Raw genomic sequence first — 26,802 nt, forward strand, 5'->3', positions numbered from 1 at the left:
TGTCCAAGAGCGAGAGAGAGTGAGGCGGAGAGGGAGAGAGGGAGAGAGAGAGAGAGAGAGAGAGAGAGAGAGTGAGGCGGAGAGGGAGAGTGAGGCAGAGAGAGAGAGAGAGAGGTGGAGAGAGAGAGAGAGAGAGGCGGAGAGAGAGAGAGAGAGAGAGGCGGAGAGAGAGAGTGTGAGGCTGAGAGGGAGAGAGAGAGTGAGTGAGGCGGAGAGGGAGAGAGAGAGAGACTGAGGCGGAGCGGTGAGAGCGGGTGAGGCGGGGAGGGAGGGAGAGAGAGAGTGAGTGAGGCGGAGAGGGAGAGAGAGTGTGAGGCGGAGAGGGAGAGAGAGAGAGTGAGGCGGAGAGGGAGACCGGGTGAGGCGGAGAGGGAGAGAGAGAGAGTGAGGCGGAGAACCTTCTGGTACCTCACCCTCGCGGCCGTTCTTGAGGTGCAGGCCTGAAGTGTTAGCAGGTCATTCAATCATGGGGGGCATCACAGCGGAGAGCGACAGCCACGAACATGCACGGCTGCAGCAGGGGTCAGCGGAGAGAGCGATCCGGAATGGGAACCCCCCCCTCCCTCACCTGGAGGTGCTGAGGCCAGTTCGTCGCCGCTGCTCCCGCGAGACGGCGACTGCAATGAATATACTTCCAGCCACGGTACAATGTCATAGAGTCATACAGCACGGATAGAGGCCCTTCGGCCCATCGTGTCCGTGCCGGCCATCAAGCCCTGTCTAATCTAATCCCATATTCCAGCATTTGGCCCGTAGCCTTGTATGCTGTGGCATTTCAAGTGCTCATCCAAATGCTTCTTAAATGTTGTGAGGGTTTCTGCCTCCACAACCCTTTCAGGCAGTGAGTTCCAGACTCCAACCACCCTCTGGGTGAAAAAGTTCTTTCTCAAATCCCCTCTAAACCTCCCGCCCTTTACCTTGAATCTATGCCCCCTAGTTATTGACCCCTCTACTAAGGGAAAAAGCTCCTCAGCATCCATCCTATCTATGCCCCTCATAATTTTGTACACCTCAATCATGTCCCCCCTCAGCCTCCTCTGCTCCAAGGAAAACAAACCCAATCTGCCCAGTCTCTCTTCATAGCTGAAGCGCTCCAGCCCTGGTAACATCCTGGTGAATCTCCTCTGAACGTGAGAAACCATTAATAGGGGGCGGGAGTCTGAACCGTTCCAGCCCAGATATTCCAACAAAACTGCAGGGACTTCAGTCAATGAACGTGTAGGTACATTTACTCCAGCCCCCAACAAGGAATTAAAAGGAGCTGTTAAATGTGTGGTTAGCTGAGGGGTATATCTGAAATATTGCGTCTATACGCAGGGCGTGACTGTGCGCAGGGCGTGACTGTGCGCAGGGCGTGACTGTGCGCAGGGCGTGACTGTATAGATGAGGCAAAGGCGGTTATATGGAGTTAGGTCACAGGTCAGCCATGATCTCATTGAATGGCGGAGCAGGCCCAAGGGGCTGAATAGCCGACTCCTGGTTCCTATTTATAAAAAGCAAACGAAACACTGGAGATTATTTCCAGAGGGGTAGAATTGAAAAGCAGAGAGGTTATGTTAAACTTGTATCGAGGCTTGGTTAGACCACACTTGGAGCACCATGAACCACAGTGTCGGCTGTGGCTCAGTGGGCAGCACTCTCAAACCCACAACCTTCTGACTCAGAGGCAAGTCCCACTCCAGGGACTTGGGCACATAAAGCTAGGCTGACACTCCAGTGCAGTACTGAGGGAGCGCCGCACTGTCGGAGGGGCGGTACTGAGGGAGCGCCGCACTGTCGGAGGGGCGGTACTGAGGGAGCGCCGCGCTGTCGGAGGGGCGGTACTGAGGGAGCGCCGCGCTGTCGGAGGGGGGGTACTGAGGGAGCGCCGCGCTGTCGGAGGGGCGGTACTGAGGGAGCGCCGCGCTGTCGGAGGGGCGGTACTGAGGGAGCGCCGCGCTGTCGGAGGGGCGGTACTGAGGGAGCGCCGCGCTGTCGGAGGGGCGGTACTGAGGGAGCGCCGCGCTGTAGGAGGGGCGGTACTGAGGGAGCGCCGCGCTGTCGGAGGGGCGGTACTGAGGGAGCGCCGCGCTGTCGGAGGGGCGGTACTGAGGGAGCGCCGCGCTGTCGGAGGGGCGGTACTGAGGGAGCGCCGCGCTGTCGGAGGGGCGGTACTGAGGGAGGGCCGCGCTGTCGGAGGGGCGGTACTGAGGGAGGGCCGCGCTGTCGGAGGGGCGGTACTGAGGGAGCGCCGCACTGTCGGAGGGGCGGTACTGAGGGAGCGCCGCACTGTCGGAGGGGCGGTACTGAGGGAGCGCCGCACTGTCGGAGGGGCGGTACTGAGGGAGCGCCGCACTGTCGGAGGGGCGGTACTGAGGGAGCGCCGCACTGTCGGAGGGGCGGTACTGAGGGAGCGCCGCACTGTCGGAGGTGCGGTACTGAGGGAGCGCCGCACTGTCGGAGGGGCGGTACTGAGGGAGCGCCGCACTGTCGGAGGGGCGGTACTGAGGGAGAACCGCACTGTCGGAGGGATGGTACTGAGGGAGCGCCGCACTGTCGGAGGGGCGGTACTGAGGGAGCGCCGCACTGTCGGAGGGGCGGTGCTGAGGGAGCGCCGCACTGTCGGAGGTGCCGTCTTTCGGATGAGACGTTAAACCGAGGCCCTGTCTGCTCTCTCAGACGGACGTAAAAGATCCCATGGGCAATATTTCGAAGAAAAGCAGGGGGAGTTCTCCCCGGTGTCCTGGGGCCAATATTTATCCCTCAACCAACATCACTAAAAACAGATGATCCGGTCATTATCACATTGCTGTTTGTGGGAGCTTGCTGTGCGCAAATTGGCTGCCGCGTTTCCCACATTACGACAGTGACTGCACGCCAGTCCGGTGGTCGTGAAAGGCGCGAGAGTAGTGCAAGTCTTTCTTTCAATGTTCCCGTTAATGTTTTTTGGGTGCGCGGTGTAAGAAATAGCTGTTAGATTCAGAGATGGGTTTTAATTCTTAGAGCAGAGACTGACAACATGCAGCCGGGAACAGAGAGCAGAAATGCCAGCAAGGTCGAATATCAAGCATCAAAAGACAAATAGAAGTGATAAGGGAATCGTAAAATGCAAAACATCACAGGGTGGTGGGATAATAGACAACAATGGAGCTGAAAAGTCATAAAATGTCCTTAAAGAAACATAACAAAACATTCCTCAGAAAGATAAGAGGGAGGCCTCGTCAGTCATGCAGAAAGGGACGGCGTGGGTTGCCTTCCCGCTTCACAATTGGACAATAGGATGGGGATCAAATGATTGACACCGGGTGATTACCAGCCCACCCAAATAACTATAAATATAGACGACCGAGAGAGGAAATCAGGCAGTTAGGGGCGAAGGCTTCCCCGAGGTGGCTACGGCCTAACACCTCCAACAGCTCGAGAGATGACCCAACGGAAGTGACTGCTGCAGCAGACTGCAGGAATCCACCATATCCGAGACCACATTACTGCCTCCCCGTCCGTCCGGTCGTGGCATTCCGATTCGGGAGTCGTAGATCGCTCCTACTGTCACGGGTTGTATGTCTATTATACTCGGCTTAAACCATATGTAATACTTGATTATGCTTTAAAACTGTAGCTCTTTAATAAAAAGCCTTACAACTTCTAAAACCCTTTTGGGTAATCTGTGTGTGGCCTGCGATCCGGATCTTACAGCGGCCCCTTTAGAAGATAGGAGGAGTCGGCCATTCGGCCCCTCGAGCCTGCTCCGCCATTCAATGCGATCATGGCTGATCATCCAAACTCAGTACCCTGTCCCTGCCTTCTCCCCATATCCCTTGATCCCTTTAGCCTTAAGAAATATATCCAACTCCTTCTTGAATATATTTAATGAATTGGCCTCAACTGCCTTCTGTGGCAGAGAATTCCACAGGTTCACCACTCTCTGGGTGAAGAAATTCCTCCTCATCTCTGTCCTAAATGGCTTACCCCTTATCCTTAGACTGTGACCCCTGGTTCTGGACTCCCCGACCATCGGGAACATCCTTCCTGCATCTAGTCTGTCTAGTCCTGTTAGAATTTTATAAGTTTTAATGAGATCCCCTCTCATTCTTCTAAACTCCAGTGAGTAGAAGCCCAATCGACCCAATCTCTCCTCATACGTCATTCCTGCCATCCCAGGTATCAGCCTGGTGAATCTTCGCTGCACTCCTTCCATGGCAAGAACATCCTTCCTCAGATAAGGCGACCAAAACTGCACTCAATACTCAAGGTGCAGTCTCACCAAGGCCCTGTACAACTGCAGCAAGACATCCCTGTTCCTGTACTCGAATCCTCTCGCTATGAAGGCCAACATACCATTTGTCTTCTTAACCGCCTGCTGCACCTGCATGCTTACCTTCAGCGACTGGTGCACAAGGACACCCAGGTCTCGTTGCACTTCCCCTTCTCCCAATCTATTGCCGTTCAGATAATAATCTGCCTTCCTGTTTTTGCCACCTTTAAGGGGCTTTGCAGCCCCTTCAGAATTCCGCGCAGGTGCGGTTTCTTGCATCGAACGGCCGGCGAGCTGGCTGCGTGGGAAGTCCAGAGCCGTGTGGCCGGGCAGCTCAAGGGGAACATTGCTGTGAGCAGTTCTGGTCTCCATATCACAAAAAGGAGATAGAGCCACCAGACAAGGTGCAAAAAACATTGACTAGATTGATACCAGAACTGAGCGGTTATAACTATCAGGAAAGGCTGAACGGCGAGTTGCTGTGATCTGGAACGCGCTGCCTGAAAGGGAAGCAGATTCAACAGTAACTTTCAAAAGGGGATTGGATAAATACTGGAAGGGGAGAAATTCACAGGGCTGTGGGGAAAGAGCGGGGGGGTAATGGCCTCCTTCTGTGCTGTGAGAGTCTGTTTCATGAGACTAGAATAAAGAAACAAGGCTGGGGTCAGTGACTTACTGTACATCCGCCACAGAATGTAGAGGGGTGGGCACTGGTCAGGGTCCAGGGTCAGCACATCCCACAGGATCCGGACTCGGAGCAGCAGGTTGCTGTGAAACATCCACAGCGGGGAATCCTGCAATAACAAATCCCCATTACCCACGTTATAATGGAGCCACCTCACCTCCAGACACATTGCCACTCAATCCTGCTCCACCCAGCACCGTCTGAACTCTCCTCTCCCCACACCGCCCCGGACTCCAAATCTCCCGCCCACCACACACTGCCTCCTCACTGTTCAAACCAAGGCTCGTTGCACCATCCCCATCTCCCGTTCGTTTCCTGGTCCACAAACTGTGGAGCGTCTCCCCTCCCTCGGCCTCCCCCCGCCCTCTCCCCCTTGGGGGGGCCCCCACCCCTCCCTCCCTCAGGCCTCTCCTCGCTCTCATACTCGGCAGGTATTTAAAGTCGGCATTTGGAGTCCCCGACTCCCTGATTTCGCCCGTGGTGATGATCGCCACGCTGCACATCAGTCCCGGCTGGGGTGGCCCAGTCCCACAGCGAGCGATGGACTCCCGGCCAGTGTGGGTCAGTCCCACAGCGAGCGATGGACTCCCGGCCAGTGTGGGTCAGTCCCATAGCGAGCGATGGACTCCCGGCCAGTGTGGGTCAGTCCCACAGCGAGCGATGGACTCCCGGCCAGTGTGGGTCAGTCCCACAGCGAGCGATGGACTCCCGGACAGTGTGGGTCAGTCCCACAGCGAGCGATGGACTCCCGGACAGTGTGGGTCAGTCCCACAGCGAGCGATGGACTCCCGGCCAGTGTGGGTCAGTCCCACAGCGAGCGATGAACTCCCGGCCAGTGTGGGTCAGTCCCACAGCGAGCGATGAACTCCCGGCCAGTGTGGGTCAGTCCCACAGCGAGCGATGAACTCCCGGCCTGTGTGGGTCAGTCCCACAGCGAGCGATGAACTCCCGGCCAGTGTGGGTCAGTCCCACAGCGAGCGATGGACACCCGGCCAGTGTGGGTCAGTCCCACAGCGAGCGATGGACTCCCGGCCAGTGTGGGTCAGTCCCACAGCGAGCGATGGACTCCTGGCCAGTGTGGGTCAGTCCCACAGCGAGCGATGGACTCCCGGCCAGTGTGGGTCAGTCCCACAGCGAGCGATGGACTCCCAGCCAGTGTGGGTCAGTCCCACAGCGAGCGATGAACTCCCGGCCAGTGTGGGTCAGTCCCACAGCGAGCGATGGACTCCCGGCCAGTGTGGGTCAGTCCCACAGCGGGCGATGGACTCCCGGCCAGTGTGGGTCAGTCCCACAGCGAGCGATGGACTCCCGGCCAGTGTGGGTCAGTCCCACAGCGGGCGATGGACTCCCGGCCAGTGTGGGTCAGTCCCACAGCGAGCGATGGACTCCCGGCCAGTGTGGGTCAGTCCCACAGCGAGCGATGGACTCCCGGCCAGTGTGGGTCAGTCCCACAGCGAGCGATGGACTCCCGGCCAGTGTGGGTCAGTCCCACAGCGGGCGATGGACTCCCAGACAGTGTGGCCCAGGCCCACAGCGAGCGATGGACTCCCGGACAGTGTGGCCCAGGCCCACAGCGAGCGATGAACTCCCGCACAGTGTGGCTCAGTCCCACAGCGGGTGGTACATTAGTTAAGTGAACCTCGAGGGATCCCCACACACTCAATCCGCGGGTAGATGACCGTAAGGCGCCATGTGTGTGCGCGCGCGGGCGTACCTGTGTTGGCGGCCGAACGTGTTGCGATGCCAGCACCAGCTGCAGCAGGTTGTGCGGTAGCTCGAGGCGGTGGAAGTACCACACCAGGTTCCAGAATATTATGGGGTGGTTGTCAACGAGTTCAGCCTGCGACAGCACCGTGTCGCCCTCGTTCTCCATCAGGCTCTCCAGCTCCTTGCGCAGCACCAGGGGACTGACGTACGCCACCGTCACCCGCTCCGGGCTCAGCTCACCGCGCCGGGACCCCAACCAACTCTACAAACCGCAAAAAGGAGCCGGATTAGAACCGGACTATCGCATCCTGACCAACATCTGGATTACTGCATGACCAAAGAGCCGGATTGTGGGACACTGCCCGGCACCTGGACGGCGGGACGCTGCCCGGCAACTGGACGGCGGGACGCTGCCCGGCACCTGGACGGCGGGACGCTGCCCGGCACCTGGACGGCGGGACGCTGCCCGGCACCTGGACGGCGGGACGCTGCCCGGCACCTGGACGGCGGGACGCTGTCCGGCACCTGGACGGCGGGACGCTGCCCGGCACCTGGACGGCGGGACGCTGCCCGGCACCTGGACGCTGCCCGGCACCTGGACTGTGGGACGCTGCCCGACACCTGGACTGTGGGACGCTGCCCGACATCTGGATTGTGGGACGCTGCCCGGCACCTGGACGGCGGGACACTGCCCGACACCTGGACTGTGGGACACTGCCCGACACCTGGACTGTGGGACACTGCCCGACATCTGGATTGTGGGACGCTGCCCGACACCTGGACTGTGGGACACTGCCCGACACCTGGACTGTGGGACGCTGCCCGACACCTGGATTGTGGGACGCTGCCCGACACCTGGACTGTGGGACACTGCCCGACACCTGGACTGTGGGACGCTGCCCGACACCTGGACTGTGGGACGCTGCCCGACACCTGGACTGTGGGACGCTGCCCGACATCTGGACTGTGGGACGCTGCCCGACACCTGGACTGTGGGACGCTGCCCGACATCTGGACTGTGGGACGCTGCCCGACACCTGGATTGTGGGACACTGCCCGACACCTGGACTGTGGGACGCTGTCTGACACCTGGACTGTGGGACGCTGCCCGACACCTGGACTGTGGGACGCTGCCCGACATCTGGACTGTGGGACGCTGCCCGACACCTGGATTGTGGGACGCTGCCCGACATCTGGACTGTGGGACGCTGCCCGACACCTGGATTGTGGGACGCTGTCTGACACCTGGATTGTGGGACGCTGCCCGACACCTGGACTGTGGGACACTGCCCGACACCTGGACTGTGGGACGCTGCCCGACACCTGGATTGTGGGACGCTGCCCGACACCTGGATTGTGGGACGCTGCCCGACACCTGGATTGTGGGACGCTGCCTGACATCTGGACTGTGGGACGCTGCCCGACACCTGGACTGTGGGACACTGCCCGACACCTGGACTGTGGGACGCTGCCCGACACCTGGACTGTGGGACGCTGCCCGACACCTGGATTGTGGGACGCTGCCCGACACCTGGACTGTGGGACGCTGCCCGACACCTGGATTGTGGGACGCTGTCTGACATCTGGACTGTGGGACGCTGCCCGACACCTGGACTGTGGGACGCTGCCCGACACCTGGACTGTGGGACGCTGCCCGACACCTGGACTGTGGGACGCTGCCCGACACCTGGATTGTGGGACGCTGCCCGACACCTGGACTGTGGGACGCTGCCCGACACCTGGACTGTGGGACGCTGCCCGACACCTGGACTGTGGGACGCTGCCCGACACCTGGACTGTGGGACGCTGCCCGACACCTGGATTGTGGGACGCTGCCCGGCACCTGGACTGTGGGACGCTGCCCGACACCTGGACTGTGGGACACTGCCCGACACCTGGATTGTGGGACGCTGTCTGACATCTGGACTGTGGGACGCTGCCCGACACCTGGACTGTGGGACGCTGCCCGACACCTGGATTGTGGGACGCTGTCTGACATCTGGACTGTGGGACGCTGCCCGACACCTGGATTGTGGGACGCTGCCCGACACCTGGACTGTGGGACGCTGCCCGACACCTGGACTGTGGGACGCTGCCCGACACCTGGATTGTGGGACGCTGCCCGACACCTGGACTGTGGGACGCTGCCCGACACCTGGACTGTGGGACGCTGTCTGACATCTGGACTGTGGGACGCTGCCCGACACCTGGACTGTGGGACGCTGCCCGACATCTGGACTGTGGGACGCTGCCCGACACCTGGATTGTGGGACGCTGCCCGACACCTGGACTGTGGGACGCTGCCCGACACCTGGACTGTGGGACGCTGCCCGACACCTGGACTGTGGGACGCTGCCCGACACCTGGACTGTGGGACGCTGCCCGACACCTGGACTGTGGGACGCTGCCCGACATCTGGACTGTGGGACGCTGCCCGACACCTGGACTGTGGGACGCTGCCCGACACCTGGACTGTGGGACGCTGCCCGACACCTGGACTGTGGGACGCTGCCCGACATCTGGACTGTGGGACGCTGCCCGACACCTGGATTGTGGGACACTGCCCGACACCTGGACTGTGGGACGCTGCCCGACACCTGGACTGTGGGACACTGCCCGACACCTGGACTGTGGGACGCTGCCCGACACCTGGACTGTGGGACACTGCCCGACATCTGGACTGTGGGACGCTGCCCGACACCTGGATTGTGGGACACTGCCCGACACCTGGACTGTGGGACGCTGCCCGACACCTGGATTGTGGGACGCTGTCTGACACCTGGACTGTGGGACGCTGCCCGACACCTGGACTGTGGGACGCTGCCCGACACCTGGACTGTGGGACGCTGCCCGACACCTGGACTGTGGGACGCTGCACGACACCTGGACTGTGGGACGCTGCCCGACACCTGGATTGTGGGACACTGCCCGACATCTGGACTGTGGGACGCTGTCTGACATCTGGATTGTGGGACGCTGCCCGACACCTGGATTGTGGGACGCTGTCTGACACCTGGACTGTGGGACGCTGCCCGACACCTGGATTGTGGGACACTGCCCGACATCTGGATTGTGGGACGCTGTCTGACATCTGGATTGTGGGACGCTGCCCGACACCTGGATTGTGGGACGCTGTCTGACACCTGGATTGTGGGACGCTGCCCGACATCTGGACTGTGGGACGCTGCCCGACACCTGGATTGTGGGACGCTGCCCGACACCTGGACTGTGGGACGCTGCCCGACACCTGGACTGTGGGACGCTGCCCGACATCTGGATTGTGGGACGCTGTCTGACACCTGGACTGTGGGACGCTGCCCGACATCTGGATTGTGGGACGCTGCCCGACATCTGGACTGTGGGACGCTGCCCGACACCTGGATTGTGGGACGCTGTCTGACACCTGGACTGTGGGACGCTGCCCGACACCTGGATTGTGGGACACTGCCCGACATCTGGATTGTGGGACGCTGTCTGACATCTGGATTGTGGGACGCTGCCCGACACCTGGATTGTGGGACGCTGTCTGACACCTGGATTGTGGGACGCTGCCCGACATCTGGACTGTGGGACGCTGCCCGACACCTGGATTGTGGGACGCTGCCCGACACCTGGACTGTGGGACGCTGCCCGACACCTGGACTGTGGGACGCTGCCCGACATCTGGATTGTGGGACGCTGTCTGACACCTGGACTGTGGGACGCTGCCCGACATCTGGATTGTGGGACGCTGCCCGACATCTGGACTGTGGGACACTGCCCGACACCTGGACTGTGGGACACTGCCCGACACCTGGATTGTGGGACGCTGCCCGACACCTGGATTGTGGGACGCTGCCCGACACCTGGATTGTGGGACGCTGCCCGACACCTGGATTGTGGGACGCTGCCCGACACCTGGATTGTGGGACGCTGCCCGACACCTGGACTGTGGGACACTGCCCGACACCTGGACTGTGGGACGCTGCCCGACACCTGGACTGTGGGACGCTGCCCGACACCTGGATTGTGGGACGCTGCCCGACACCTGGACTGTGGGACGCTGCCCGACACCTGGACTGTGGGACGCTGCCCGGCACCTGGACTGTGGGACGCTGCCCGACACCTGGACTGTGGGACGCTGCCCGACACCTGGACTGTGGGACGCTGCCCGACACCTGGACTGTGGGACGCTGCCCGACACCTGGATTGTGGGACGCTGCCCGACACCTGGATTGTGGGACGCTGTCTGACATCTGGATTGTGGGACGCTGCCCGACACCTGGACTGTGGGACACTGCCCGACACCTGGATTGTGGGACGCTGTCTGACATCTGGATTGTGGGACGCTGCCCGACACCTGGACTGTGGGACACTGCCCGACACCTGGACTGTGGGACGCTGCCCGACATCTGGACTGTGGGACACTGCCCGACACCTGGACTGTGGGACGCTGCCCGACACCTGGACTGTGGGACGCTGCCCGACACCTGGACTGTGGGACGCTGCCCGACACCTGGACTGTGGGACGCTGCCCGACACCTGGATTGTGGGACGCTGCCCGACACCTGGACTGTGGGACGCTGCCCGACACCTGGATTGTGGGACGCTGCCCGACACCTGGACTGTGGGACGCTGCCCGACACCTGGACTGTGGGACGCTGCCCGACACCTGGATTGTGGGACGCTGCCCGACACCTGGACTGTGGGACGCTGCCCGACACCTGGATTGTGGGACGCTGCCCGACATCTGGACTGTGGGACGCTGCCCGACACCTGGATTGTGGGACGCTGCCCGACACCTGGACTGTGGGACGCTGCCCGACACCTGGATTGTGGGACGCTGCCCGACACCTGGACTGTGGGACGCTGCCCGGCGCCTGGACTGTGGGACGCTGCCCGACACCTGGACTGTGGGACGCTGCCCGACACCTGGATTGTGGGACGCTGCCCGACATCTGGACTGTGGGACACTGCCCGACACCTGGATTGTGGGACGCTGCCCGACACCTGGACTGTGGGACACTGCCCGACACCTGGATTGTGGGACGCTGCCCGACACCTGGACTGTGGGACGCTGCCCGACACCTGGATTGTGGGACGCTGCCCGACACCTGGACTGTGGGACGCTGCCCGACATCTGGATTGTGGGACGCTGCCCGACACCTGGACTGTGGGACGCTGCCCGACACCTGGATTGTGGGACGCTGCCCGACACCTGGACTGTGGGACGCTGCCTGACATCTGGATTGTGGGACGCTGCCCGACACCTGGATTGTGGGACGCTGCCCGACATCTGGATTGTGGGACGCTGCCCGACATCTGGATTGTGGGACACTGCCCGACACCTGGATTGTGGGACGCTGCCCGACACCTGGATTGTGGGACGCTGTCCGACACCTGGACTGTGGGACACTGCCCGACACCTGGATTGTGGGACGCTGCCCGACACCTGGACTGTGGGACGCTGCCCGACACCTGGACTGTGGGACACTGCCCGACACCTGGACTGTGGGACACTGCCCGACACCTGGACTGTGGGACACTGCCCGACATCTGGACTGTGGGACGCTGCCCGACACCTGGATTGTGGGACGCTGCCCGACACCTGGACTGTGGGACACTGCCCGACACCTGGATTGTGGGACGCTGCCCGACACCTGGATTGTGGGACGCTGCCCGACACCTGGACTGTGGGACACTGCCCGACACCTGGATTGTGGGACGCTGCCCGACACCTGGATTGTGGGACGCTGCCCGACACCTGGACTGTGGGACGCTGCCCGACACCTGGACTGTGGGACGCTGCCCGACATCTGGACTGTGGGACGCTGCCCGACACCTGGATTGTGGGACACTGCCCGGCATCTGGATTGTGGGACACTGCCCGACATCTGGACTGTGGGACGCTGCCCGACACCTGGATTGTGGGACGCTGTCTGACATCTGGATTGTGGGACGCTGCCCGACACCTGGATTGTGGGACGCTGTCTGACACCTGGATTGTGGGACGCTGTCTGACATCTGGATTGTGGGACACTGCCCGACACCTGGACTGTGGGACGCTGCCCGACACCTGGATTGTGGGACGCTGCCCGACATCTGGATTGTGGGACGCTGCCCGACACCTGGATTGTGGGACGCTGTCTGACACCTGGACTGTGGGACGCTGCCCGACACCTGGATTGTGGGACGCTGCCCGACATCTGGATTGTGGGACGCTGCCCGACACCTGGATTGTGGGACGCTGCCCGACATCTGGATTGTGGGACGCTGCCCGACACCTGGATTGTGGGACGCTGTCTGACACCTGGATTGTGGGACGCTGTCTGACATCTGGATTGTGGGACACTGCCCGACACCTGGACTGTGGGACACTGCCCGACACCTGGACTGTGGGACGCTGCCCGACATCTGGATTGTGGGACGCTGTCCGACACCTGGACTGTGGGACGCTGCCCGACACCTGGACTGTGGGACGCTGCCCGACACCTGGACTGTGGGACACTGCCCGACACCTGGACTGTGGGACGCTGTCCGACACCTGGATTGTGGGACGCTGCCCGACACCTGGATTGTGGGACGCTGTCCGACACCTGGATTGTGGGACGCTGCCTGACACCTGGATTGTGGGACGCTGCCCGACACCTGGATTGTGGGACGCTGCCCGACACCTGGATTGTGGGACGCTGCCCGGCACCTGGATTGTGGGACGCTGCCCGACACCTGGATTGTGGGACGCTGCCCGACACCTGGATTGTGGGACGCTGCCCGACACCTGGACTGTGGGACGCTGCCCGGCACCTGGATTGTGGGACGCTGCCCGACACCTGGATTGTGGGACGCTGCCCGACACCTGGACTGTGGGACGCTGCCCGACACCTGGATTGTGGGACGCTGCCCGACACCTGGACTGTGGGACGCTGCCCGACACCTGGACTGTGGGACGCTGCCCGACACCTGGACTGTGGGACGCTGCCCGACACCTGGACTGTGGGACGCTGCCCGACACCTGGACTGTGGGACGCTGCCCGACATCTGGATTGTGGGACGCTGCCCGACACCTGGATTGTGGGACACTGCCCGACACCTGGACTGTGGGACGCTGCCCGACACCTGGACTGTGGGACGCTGTCTGACACCTGGATTGTGGGACGCTGCCCGGCGCCTGGACTGTGGGACGCTGTCTGACATCTGGATTGTGGGACGCTGCCCGACACCTGGACTGTGGGACACTGCCCGACACCTGGATTGTGGGACGCTGCCCGACACCTGGACTGTGGGACACTGCCCGACACCTGGACTGTGGGACGCTGCCCGACACCTGGATTGTGGGACGCTGCCCGACACCTGGACTGTGGGACGCTGCCCGACACCTGGATTGTGGGACGCTGCCCGACACCTGGACTGTGGGACGCTGCCCGACACCTGGACTGTGGGACACTGTCTGACACCTGGACTGTGGGACGCTGCCCGACACCTGGACTGTGGGACGCTGCCCGACACCTGGACTGTGGGACGCTGCCCGACACCTGGACTGTGGGACGCTGCCCGACACCTGGATTGTGGGACGCTGCCCGACACCTGGACTGTGGGACGCTGCCCGACACCTGGATTGTGGGACGCTGCCCGACACCTGGACTGTGGGACGCTGCCCGACACCTGGACTGTGGGACGCTGCCCGACATCTGGACTGTGGGACGCTGCCCGACATCTGGACTGTGGGACACTGTCTGACACCTGGATTGTTGGACACTCATCTGGATTGTGGGACACTACACAACATCTGGATTGTTGGACACTGCCCGACATCTGGATTGTTGGACACTGCCCGACACCTGGATTGTGGGACGCTGTCTGACATCTGGATTGTGGGACGCTGCCCGACACCTGGATTGTTGGACACTCATCTGGATTGTGGGACACTACACAACATCTGGATTGTTGGACACTGCCCGACATCTGGATTGTTGGACACTGCCCGACATCTGGATTGTTGGACACTGCCCGACATCTGGATTGTGGGACGCTGCCCGACACCTGGACTGTGGGACGCTGTCCGACACCTGGATTGTGGGACGCTGTCCGACACCTGGATTGTTGGACACTCATCTGGATTGTGGGACACTACACAACATCTGGATTGTTGGACACTGCCCGACATCTGGATTGTTGGACACTGCCCGACATCTGGATTGTTGGACACTGCCCGACACCTGGATTGTTGGACACCGCCCAACATCTGGATTGTTGGACACTACACAACATCTGGATTGTTGGACACTGCCCGACATCTGGATTGTTGGACACTGCCCGACATCTGGATTGTGGGACACCGCCCGACATCTGGATTGTTGGACACCGCCCAACATCTGGATTGTTGGACGCTGCCCTACATCTGGATTGTTGGACACCGCCCAACATCTGGATTGTTGGACGCTGCCCGACATCTGGATTGTGGGACACTGCCTGACATCTGGATTGTTGGACACTACCCGACATCTGGATTTTTTTACACTACCCAACATCTGGATTATTGGACACTACCCAACATCTGGATTGTTGGACACTACCCAACATCTGGATTTTTTACACTACCCAACATCTGGATTATTGGACACTACCCAACATCTGGATTATTGGACACTACCCAACATCTGGATTATTGGACACGGCCCAACATCTGGATTGTTGGACACGATCCAACATCTGGATTGTTGGACACGTCCCAACATCCGGATTTTGGACACTGCCCAACATCTGGATTTTGGACACTGCCCAACATCTGGATTATTGGACACTACCCAACATCTGGATTTTGGACACTACCCAACATCTGGATTATTGGACACTACACAACATCTGGATTGTTGGACACGACCCAACATCTGGATTGTTGGACACGACCCAACATCTGGATTGTTGGACACGACCCAACATCTGGATTGTTGGACACTGCCCAACATCTGGATTGTTGGACACGACCCAACATCTGGATTTTGGACACTACCCAACATCTGGATTACAGAATGACCAAGAGCTGAGTTACCGGATACGACCCAACATTGGGATTACAGGATTATCAAACATCTGGATGACTAGATGCGGCCAAACAGCTGGATTACTGGATACTAAACAACATATCTGGCGCACCAATGAGAAATCGCATGACGTTAGCCCTTTCAGGGCAGGTTGGGGCTCACCAGAGTGCTGCTCCACTCCACCGTGTAATCCACCTCTGCCTCGTCCTCACTCAGAATCTGGCTGCGGTCACTGAGGACTGGCGACTGGGCGCTGCCGGAGGAGATGGTGCTCCCGCGGTGATCGTTCAACGCCAGCTGCACGCTCGTGGCACTCATGGAGCCTTCTCGAGAACTGCAGCCAACGACAGCACACATTAACCCTTTCACAACCAGAAAGAGCTTCTCAACATGCACCCAGTCAGAGAGACTGAGGGGCGAGGCGGGGGGACACGCCGAGCGAGAGAGGCGGGGGGACACGCCGAGCGAGAGAGGCGGGGGGACACGCCGAGCGAGAGAGGCGGGGGGACACGCCGAGCGAGAGAGGCGGGGGGACACGCCGAGCGAGAGAGGCGGGGGGACACGCCGAGCGAGAGAGGCGGGGGGACACGCCGAGCGAGAGAGGCGGGGGGACACGCCGAGCGAGAGAGGCGGGGGGACACGCCGAGCGAGAGAGACGGGGGGACACGCCGAGCGAGAGAGACGGGGGGACACGCCGAGCGAGAGAGACGGGGGGACACGCCGAGCGAGAGAGACGGGGGGACACGCCGAGCGAGAGAGACGGGGGGACACGCCGAGCGAGAGAGACGGGGGGACACGCCGAGCGAGAGAGACGGGGGGACACGCCGAGCGAGAGAGACGGGGGGACACGCCGAGCGAGAGAGACGGGGGGACACGCCGAGCGAGAGAGACGGGGGGACACGCCGAGCGAGAGAGACGGGGGGACACGCCGAGCGAGAGAGACGGGGGGACACGCCGAGCGAGAGAGACGGGGGGACACGCCGAGCGAGAGAGACGGGGGGACACGCCGAGCGAGAGAGACGGGGGGACACGCCGAGCGAGAGAGACGGGGGGACACGCCGAGCGAGAGAGACGGGGGGACACGCCGAGCGAGAGAGACGGGGGGACACGCCGAGCGAGAGAGACGGGGGGACACGCCGAGCGAGAGAGACGGGGGGACACGCCGAGCGAGAGAGACGGGGGGACACGCCGAGCGAGAGAGACGGGGGGACACGCCGAGCGAGAGAGACGGGGGGACACGCCGAGCGAGAGAGACGGGGGGACACGCCGAGCGAGAGAGACGGGGGGACACGCCGAGCGAGAGAGACGGGGGGACACGCCGAGCGAGAGAGATGCTGTACCTTGTTTGTTGGAGCTGTGGTTCGTAGATTTCTATATTCAGCAGAGGGACAAAGGAGCGAGCACAAAAGGGGCAACTGGTGTTGAGATTGGAGTCGTCCGCAGTCCATCCCGCCATGATCTCCTCGTCGTACACCAGGGAGGCGCAGCTCGTGCACAGGGAGCAGCTCGACAGCAAGACCTGGCGGTGAGACAGAGAGGCGCGGGGTCAAGGCGAGGGCTGTGGAACAGGCCGGCGCGTCCGCCTGCTGCCAGTGTGGCGATCGGGGAAGCTCCTCTCGCTGAGGAGCCGCCCCGCCCGTCTGTCGCAGGAAAAAAAAACAATCGCTAAAAATAAAGCCCCTGACCTCAATGGTGGCGGTTTGGATGCTTGCGGAGGACGTCCTCGATCGGGAGTCTGAGGTTTCCCGGAGATCGGAGCTGGACGAGTCCAAGTCCGCTGATTCACGGTCAGTCACCGAGAGCCAGTCCTGAAAATAAGACGATGTTAGCTCAGGTACTGCAGCGGCAGGGCGGGATTCCAACAGGAACGGCAATACCGAGAACGGCGAGTCGGGGCCCTGGGCACTCCCGGTCCGGCAACACCTCCATTTTAACATTTTCATCCTCCACGGCCTCCTCGCCCCCCCTCCCCATCTCTGTAACCCCCTCGCCCCCCTCCCCATCTCTGTAACCTCCTCGCCCCCCCTCCCCATCTCTGTAACCTCCTCGCCCCCCTCCCCATCTCTGTAACCTCCTCGCCCCCCCTCCCCATCTCTGTAACCTCCTCGCCCCCCTCCCCATCTCTGTAACCTCCTCGCCCCCCTCCCCATCTCTGTAACCCCCTCGCCCCCCCCTCCCCATCTCTGTAACCCCCTCACCCCCCCTCCCCATCTCTGTAACCCCCTCGCCCTCCTCCCCATCTCTGTAACCCCCTCGCCCCACTCCCCATCTCTGTAACCTCCTCGCCCCCCCTCCCCATCTCTGTAACCCCCTCGCCCCCCTCCCCATCTCTGTAACCTCCTCGCCCCCCTCCCCATCTCTGTAACCTCCTCGCCCCCCTCCCCATCTCTGTAACCTCCTCCTCGCCCCCCTCCCCATCTCTGTAACCTCCTCGCCCCCCTCCCCATCTCTGTAACCTCCTCGCCCCCCTCCCCATCTCTGTAACCCCCTCGCCCCCCTCCCCATCTCTGTAACCCCCTCGCCCCCCCTCCCCATCTCTGTAACCTCCTCGCCCCCCCTCCCCATCTCTGTAACCTCCTCGCCCTCCTCCCGATCTCTGTAACCTCCAGCCCCCCTCCCCATCTCTGTAACCTCCTCGCCCCCCCTCCCCATCTCTGTAACCTCCTCGCCCTCCTCCCGATCTCTGTAACCTCCAGCCCCCCTCCCCATCTCTGTAACCCCCTCGCCCCCCCTCCCCATCTCTGTAACCCCCTCGCCCCCCCTCCCCATCTCTGTAACCTCCTCGCCCTCCTCCCGATCTCTGTAACCTCCAGCCCCCCTCCCCATCTCTGTAACCTCCAGCCCCCCTCCCCATCTCTGTAACCCCCTCGCCCCCCTCCTGATCTCTGTAACCTCCTCGCCCCCTCCCGATCTCTGTAACCCCCTCGCCCCCCTCCCCATCTCTGTAACCTCCAGCCCCCCTCCCCATCTCTGTAACCCCCTCGCCCCCCCTCCCCATCTCTGTAACCTCCTCGCCCTCCTCCCGATCTCTGTAACCTCCTCGCCCCCCCCGATCTCTGTAACCCCCTCGCCCCCCCCTCCTGATCTCTGTAACCTCCTCGCCCTCCTCCCCATCTCTGTAACCCCCTCGCCCCCCTCCCCATCTCTGTAACCTCCTCCTCGCCCCCTCCCCATCTGTAACCTCCTCGCCCCCTCCCGATCTCTGTAACCTCCTCGCCCCCCTCCCCATCTCTGTAACCTCCTCGCCCCCCCTCCCCATCTCTGTAGCCCCCTCGCCCACCTCCCGATCTCTGTAACCCCCTCGCCCACCACCCGATCTCTGTAACCTCCTCGCCCCCCCTCCCCATCTCTGTAACCCCCTCGCCCCCCCCCTCCTGATCTCTGTAACCTCCAGCCCCCTCCCGATCTCTGTAATCTCCTCGCCCCCCTCCCGATCTCTGTAATCTCCTCGCCCCCCTCCCGATCTCTGTAACCTCCTCGCCCCCTCCCGATCTCTGTAACCTCCAGCCCCCCTCCCGATCTCTGTAACCTCCAGCCCCCCTCCCCATCTCTGTAACCTCCTCGCCCCCCTCCCGATCTCTGTAACCTCCTCGCCCCCCTCCCGATCTCTGTAACCTCCTCGCCCGCCCCCTCCCCATCTCTGTAACCTCCTCGCCCCCCTCCCGATCTCTGTAACCTCCTCGCCCCCCTCCCCATCTCTGTAACCTCCTCGCCCCCCTCCCGATCTCTGTAACCTCCTCGCCCCCCTCCCGATCTCTGTAACCTCCTCGCCCCCCTCCCCATCTCTGTAACCTCCTCGCCCCTCCCGATCTCTGTAACCTCCTCGCCCCCCTCCCCATCTCTGTAACCTCCTCCCCATCTCTGTAACCTCCTCGCCCCCCTCCTCCCCATCTCTGTAACCTCCTCGCCCCCCTCCCGATCTCTGTAACCCCCTCGCCCCCCACCCGATCTCTGTAACCTCCTCCTCGCCCCCCACCCGATCTCTGTAACCTCCTCCTCGCCCCCCACCCGATCTCTGTAACCTCCTCGCCCCCCACCCAATCTCTGTAACCTCCTCCTCGCCCCCCACCCGATCTCTGTAACCTCCTCGCCCCCCACCCGATCTCTGTAACCTCCTCCAGCCCCCCTCCCCATCTCTGTAACCTCCTCACCCTCTCCCGATCTCTGTAACCTCCTCGCCCCTCCCCATCTCTGTAACCTCCTCGCCCCCCCTCCCGATCTCTGTAACCTCCTCCAGCCCCCCTCCCCATCTCTGTAACCTCCTCGCCCCCTCCCGATCTCTGTAACCTCCTCGCTCCCCTCCCCATCTCTGTAACCTCCTCGCCCCCTCCCGATCTCTGTAATCTCCTCGCCCCCCTCCCGATCTCTGTAACCCCCTCGCCCCCTCCTCCCCATCTCTGTAATCTCCTCCAGCCCCCCTCCCGATTTCTGTAACCCCCTCGCCCCCCTCCCGATCTCTGTAACCCCCTCGCCCCCTCCTCCCCATCTCTGGAATCTCCTCCAGCCCCCCTCCCGATTTCTGTAACCTCCTCCAGCCCCACAACCCCTCCCAGATCTCGGCGCTCCTCCAATTCTGGCCTCGAGCATCCCCCGATTTCCATCGCTCCACCACTGGCGGCCGTGCCTTCAGCCGCCTGGGCTCTGGAATTCCCTCCCTAAACCTCTCCGCCTCTCTCTCCTCCTTTAAGAGGCTCCTTAAAACCGACCTCCTTGACCCAGCTTGCGGTCACCTGCCCTAATATCTCCTGAAGTGTCTCGGTGTCTGATTTTGTTTGATAATCGCTCCTGTGAAGAGCCGTGGGAACGTTTTACTGCGTTGAAGGCGCCGGATCAATACAGTTGTTTCTCACCTCGTCTTCGCTGTCTCTGGCTGACTGGAGCCCCAGTCTCTCGGACGATGCCGTTATGTCGGAGAGGGAGGAGCCCCTGTGTCCCGAGCCCACTGCCCCGTGGACCGGCCGCCTGTTCGATGAGGAGGTCAGCAGACTGTGGAATTTCTCAGAGAAGCCCCGAGGCACCAGCTTGATGTTGTTGCAGTTCTCGTCGACCTTCTTGGCCCCTTCTCGCCGCCGCTGGTCCCGCCCAGAGATCCTGCCCCCTTTCCGGCCCGCCCTCGGGGTGCGGCGCAGCTCCGGCCCCTCCGACGGTCCGCTGCTGCGCCGGACGCCCCCCGGCGAGGGAGCCTCGGGCTGGAGGCGCAAGCAGGTCCCGTTGGCGGGTTTCTGGCTGCGGGGGTCGGGGGTCGGAGGTCGCTCGCCGGGTCGGGCCAGGCCGTTGAGCAGCCTCTCCCGTCGGGGGCGCTCGCTGGACGCTGCCCGGCTCCCTCGCGTCTTGCGCTCACCCGCCCGGCAGGGGGAGGCCGAGCCCGTGTCCGAGGGCCCCTCGTCCCCCGCGCTGCTGCTCTCCGGCCGGGTACAGCTGGCACTCCTGCTCTTGACCAGCGGGGATCCAAGGCCCTCCCAGCTCTCGCTCCTCCCAGCCCAGGTGGTATGTCGCTGGAGCATGTACCTGGGCCCCACCTTCGAAGCCTCCTCTTTGGATCTTTCTGTGTATTGACAGGAGGAGAAGCAGAGATTATTCGGATATCACAGAGACAGGGCAGCAACTCCAGGCTTTCGCTGCCCCCTAAATTAAACCCCACTCTTTATTGTTGGGAGGACATGGGGGTAAGACCAATGATCCGCCTCATTTTTTTGGGAGAGCGCGGTCCCTTTAAGGGGCTGCGCACCCCATAAAAAGTTTCACACAGGCGCAAAATTTCACATTGGAGAAGCCTTCCCCGCCACCAGCACCCTGAAGGTGATGGGGCACGGGCTCCACAGGCACTGGGCACCCTCTGGGACCGCTCGTGGCCCCTGGAACGTCACCCAGTCCGTCTGACCTCCTCTCCCTCGCTCCGTCTGACCCCCTCTCTCCGTCTGACCCCCTCTCTCCCTCGCTCCGTCTGACCCCCTCTCTCCCTCGCTCTGTGCGTGGTTTCGCTCGGTCGAGGGGGTCGGAGAGAAATTTTCCAGAGTAGTTTTTCTGTCATTGACCCTGGGATTTTTTGCTTCGCCCAGGAGATCACATGACTGCGGGGGATGGGACGGGGGGGGGGGGGGCGGGACGCGGGACGGTCGGGACGGGGGGGCCGGGACGCGGGGCGGGGGGGGGGGCCGGGACGCGGGACGGGGGGGGGGGAGGCCGGGACGCGGGGGGGGGGGGGGGCCGGGACGCGGGACGGGGGGGGGGGCCGGGACGCGGGACGGGGGGGGGGGGGGGGCGGGACGCGGGACGGGGGGGGGGGGGGCGGGACGCGGGACGGGGGGGGGGAGGCCGGGACGCGGGACGGGCCGGGACGCGGGACGGGGGGGGGGGGCCGGGACGCGGGACGGGGGGGCCGAGCGCGGGACGGGGGGGGCGGAGCGCGGGACGGGGGGGCGGAACGCGGGACGGGGGGGGGCGGAACGGGGGGGGGGCGGGACGGGGGGGGGGCGGAACTCGGGACGGGGGGGGGGGCGGAACGCGGGACGGGACGGGGCGGAACGCGGGACGGGGGGGGGCGGAACGCGGGACGGGGGGGGGGCGGAACGCGGGGGGGGCGGAACGCGGGACGGGGGGGGGGTGGCGGAACGCGGGACGGGGGGGGCGGAACGCGGGACGGGGGGGCGGAACGCGGGACGGGGGGGGCGGAACGCGGGACGGGGGGGGCGGAACGCGGGACGGGGGGGCGGAACGCGGGACGGGGGGGCGGAACGCGGGACGGGGGGGGCGGGACGCGGGACGGGGGAGGCGGGACGGGGGACGGGGGAGGCGGGACGCGGGACGGGGGAGGCGGGACGCGGGACGGGGGACGCGGGACGGGGGACGCGGGACGGGGGAGGCGGAACGCGGGACGGGGGAGGCGGAACGCGGGACGGGGGAGGCGGAACGCGGGACGGGGGAGGCGGAACGCGGGACGGGGGAGGCGGAACGCGGGACGGGGGAGGCGGAACGCGGGACGGGGGAGGCGGAACGCGGGACGGGGGAGGCGGAACGCGGGACGGGGGGGCGGAACGCGGGACGGGGGAGGCGGAACGCGGGACGGGGGACGCGGGACGGGGGAGGCGGAACGCGGGACGGGGGAGGCGGAACGCGGGACGGGGGAGGCGGAACGCGGGACGGGGGAGGCGGAACGCGGGACGGGGGAGGCGGAACGCGGGACGGGGGAGGCGGAACGCGGGACGGGGGAGGCGGAACGCGGGAGGCGGAACGCGGGAGGGGGGAGGCGGAACGCGGGACGGGGGAGGCGGAACGCGGGACGGGGAGGCGGAACGCGGGACGGGGGAGGCGGAACGCGGGACGGGGAGGCGGAACGCGGGACGGGGAGGCGGAACGCGGGACGGGGAGGCGGAACGCGGGACGGGGGAGGCGGAACGCGGGACGGGGGAGGCGGAACGCGGGACGGGGGAGGCGGAACGCGGGACGGGGGAGGCGGAACGCGGGACGGGGGAGGCGGAACGCGGGACGGGGGAGGCGGAACGCGGGACGGGGGAGGCGGAACGCGGGACGGGGGAGGCGGAACGCGGGACGGGGGAGGCGGAACGCGGGACGGGGGAGGCGGAACGCGGGACGGGGGAGGCGGAACGCGGGACGGGGGAGGCGGAACGCGGGACGGGGGAGGCGGAACGCGGGACGGGGGAGGCGGAACGCGGGACGGGGGAGGCGGAACGCGGGACGGGGAGGCGGAACGCGGGACGGGGGAGGCGGAACGCGGGACGGGGGAGGCGGAACGCGGGACGGGGGAGGCGGAACGCGGGACGGGGGAGGCGGAACGCGGGACGGGGGAGGCGGAACGCGGGACGGGGGAGGCGGAACGCGGGACGGGGGAGGCGGAACGCGGGACGGGGGAGGCGGAACGCGGGACGGGGGAGGCGGAACGCGGGACGGGGGAGGCGGAACGCGGGACGGGGGAGGCGGAACGCGGGACGGGGGAGGCGGAACGCGGGACGGGGGAGGCGGAATGCGGGGGGCGGAACGCGGGACGGGACGCCGGAGGCCCCATATCGCACGTACCCAGGAGGCTCCGGGCCAGGCCCTGCACTCGCCGCTCCCTCAGCGGCCGACGGAACTGAGCTGTCGCCAGGATCACGTTGCGCAGCTTGGCCCAGCGCAGGCGGCCGCCCTGGTTACTGGATGGCCATTTACTCTCGAGGACGGCCTGTGGACAGACAAGAGAACGAAAGTTACACACCGGGCAAGCCCCGGGGCCAGCCGGAGGGACACCACCTGCTGACATCTTCATTCTTCAAAGAAGAAAGAGAGAAAGAAAGACAGACTCGCGTTTCTCCAGCGCCTTTCACCGCCACCAGACGTCCCAAAGTGCTTCACAGCCAATGAGGTACTTGTTGAAGTGTAGTCGCTGTTGTAATGTAGGAAACGCAGCAGCCAATTTGCGCACAGCAAGCTCCCACAAACAGCAATGTGATAATGACCAGATCATCTGTTTTAGTGATGTTAGTTGAGGGATAAATACTGGCCCCAGGACACCGGGGAGAACTCCTCCTGCTCCTCTTCCAATAGTGGCCGTGGGATCTTTTACGTCCACCTGAGAGAGCAGACGGGGCCTCAGTTTAACGCCTCATCCGAAAGACGGCACCTCTGACAGCGCAGCGCTCCCTCAGTGCTGCACTGGAGTGTCAGTCTGGATTTATGTGCTCAAAACCCTGGAGTGGGACTTGAACCCACAACCTTCTGACCCAGAGGCGAGTGTGCTGCCCACTGAGCCACAGCTAACACAGAGAGAGAGCGAGAGAAAGAGAGAGACAGAGAGAGAGAGAGTGAGAAAGAGAGAGACAGAGAGTGAGTGAGTGAGTGAGAGAGAGAGAGAGAGAGAGAGTAAGAGAGTGAGAAAGAGAGAGTGAGAAAGAGAGAGACAGAGAGAGAGTAAGAGAGAGAGAGTGAGAAGAGAGAGAGAGAGAGAGAGAGAGAGAGAGAGAGAGAGAGAGAGAGAGAGTGAGAAAGAGAGAGAGTGTGAGAGAGAGAGAGAGAGAGACAGAGATAAAGAGAGACAGACAGAAAAAGAGAGACAGAGACAGACAGACTGAGAAGGAGAGAGAGAGTCCCAAGCTCGGTGCCCTGAGCCCTCACCTTGTTGTAGTACCCATAGGTGACTGCGTTGGGTATAATCCCGGCCTTCTTCATTTCATGCAGGACCCGGACAGCCAGCACCGGCTCCCCGTACTGCCCACACAGCTGCATCAGGATACGGTGGCAGACCTACAGGGAACAAGACACCGTGCCAACCCGGGAGATATAAACAGGGGCAGACCAGAACATCAGCCAAAGGCAGGCGACAGGCAACAGGCAACGGTGAGGGCGGCAGAGAGTCAGACAGACACAGGGAGAGAGAAATGGACCCACATTAGTCTCCCTGCTGCCCTCCCAGGCTCGAGTCCTGCCTGAATAAGCTCACAGCTGCCCCCTCTGCCTCGCTCAGCAGTCTCCGAAGGGTCCACCAACCCCCCCGCCAATCGCTGCCTCCTTCCTCCCTTCTCGCCGTCCATTCCGCTCAATATGCCTGCTGGAGCTAATCTCACCAGCCCCCTTCCTGTCCCACACACCCCACCCACTGCCCCCTTGGACTCTGCCAGTGCATCTTGTAGATGGTACCCACTGCAGCCACGGTGCGCCGGTGGTGGAGGGAGTGAATGTTTAAGGTGGTGGATGGGGGGCCAATCAAGCGGGCTGCTTTGTCCTGGATGGTGTCGAGCTTCTTGAGTGTTGTTGGAGCTGCACTCATCCAGGCAAGTGGAGAGTATTCCATCACACTCCTGACTTGTGCCTTGTAGATGGTGGCGAGGCTTTGGGGAGTCAGGAGGTGAGACACTCGCCGCAGAATACCCAGCCTCTGACCGGCTCTTGTAGTCACAGTATTTATGTGGCTGGTCCAGTTAAGTTTCTGGTCAATGGTGACCCCCAGGATGTTGATGGTGGGGGATTCGGCGATGGTAATGCCGTTGAATGTCAAGGGGCGGTGGATAGACTCTTGTTGGAAATAGTCATTGCCTGGCACTTGTGTGGTGCGAGTGTTACTTGCCACTTATCAGCCCAAGCCTGAATGTCGTCCAGGTCTTGCTGCATGTGGGCACAGAATCATACAGCACAGGAGGAGGACATTCGGCCCATCGGGCCTGTGCCGGCTCTTTGAACGAGCTCTCCAATCAGTCCCATTCCCCCCGGCTCTTTCCCCAGAGCCCGGTAAATTTCTCCCCTTCCAGTATTTCTCCAATTCCCTTTTGAAAGTTATTATTGAATCTGCTTCCACCGCCCGTTCAGGCAGCGCGTTCCAGATCACAACAACTCGCTGCATAAAAAACATTCTCATCTCCCCCTCTGGTTCTTCTGCCTTCAATCTGTGTCCCCTGGTTACCGACCTTCCTGCCACTGGAAACACTTTCTCCTGATTTACTCTATCAGAATCCCTCGTGATTTTGAACACCTTGATCAAATCTCCTCTTAACCTTCTCTGCTCTAAAAGTGAACAACCCCAGCTTCTCCAGTCTCTCCACATAACTGAAGTCCCTCATCCCTGGAACCATTCTGGTCAATCTCCTTGGCACCCTTCTTAGAGTGCGGTGCCCAGAATTGGACACAATACTCCAGCTGGGGCCTAACCATGATATGTAAAGGTTGAGCTTTCTTTTGTCTTATTTACAAAGCCAAGGATTCCCCTCGGCGTCCCTAAAGCACCTCATCAACGTGGCCCTGCCAAGGGTTTGTGACTATGTAGCCCCCAGGGGCCCCCTGCTCTCGCACCCCCTTCAAAAGCACCATCAGCGAGCCGCCCGGGCTGGAATCAGCCTTTGGGGTCACGGGGTCAGACAGTGGGCCAGGGCCCAGTCCCGGCTGTGGAGCCACCCACCTCATCGGGCAGAACCACCTTCCTGGTCTCCATCTTCTTCAGCACGTCGTAGGCCGTCTGTAGCGCTCGGACCTTCACCTGGGTGGCGCGGACGTGGGTGGGCAGGTAGATGAACCAGAGAGCGTAACACTGGCCCAACAGGCACTTGGCCCACATGTCAGGCACCAGGGAATATTTCTGTGCAATTTTCTGCGCCAGTTTGATCTCCTGCGGAAGAAAAAGGACCCCGGGGGGGGTGGTGAGGTGAGGTGAGGTTCCGGAGCAATGACGAGTT

The 26,802-nt window shown here is 62.8% G+C and overlaps 1 protein-coding gene across 4 annotated transcripts in view; it reads right to left on the bottom strand.

Moving 5' to 3' along the window:
* The window catches only part of dennd4b (DENN/MADD domain containing 4B), a 96,511-nt gene that overhangs the window by 18,391 nt on the left and 51,318 nt on the right, over positions 1–26,802 (bottom strand). For 3 of the 4 annotated variants that reach the window (XM_085978456.1, XM_085978455.1, XM_085978458.1), the window contains 9 exons: positions 26,529–26,735; positions 24,755–24,883; positions 23,681–23,825; positions 20,497–21,191; positions 17,332–17,454; positions 16,987–17,165; positions 15,809–15,980; positions 6,634–6,888; positions 4,911–5,028 (listed from right to left, as the gene is read on the bottom strand). In XM_085978456.1, coding sequence (XP_085834582.1) covers positions 4,911–5,028; positions 6,634–6,888; positions 15,809–15,980; positions 16,987–17,165; positions 17,332–17,454; positions 20,497–21,191; positions 23,681–23,825; positions 24,755–24,883; positions 26,529–26,735 — 2,023 coding nt within the window. The remainder of the gene's footprint in view (positions 1–4,910; positions 5,029–6,633; positions 6,889–15,808; positions 15,981–16,986; positions 17,166–17,331; positions 17,455–20,496; positions 21,192–23,680; positions 23,826–24,754; positions 24,884–26,528; positions 26,736–26,802) is intronic. The other variant, XM_085978457.1, reaches the window with a different exon arrangement.

Source organism: Somniosus microcephalus, unplaced genomic scaffold, assembly GCF_052327205.1.
Source record: "Somniosus microcephalus isolate GS21.2 unplaced genomic scaffold, FLI_Smic_1.0 unresolved_chr7, whole genome shotgun sequence".
Taxonomy (NCBI): domain Eukaryota; kingdom Metazoa; phylum Chordata; class Chondrichthyes; order Squaliformes; family Somniosidae; genus Somniosus; species Somniosus microcephalus.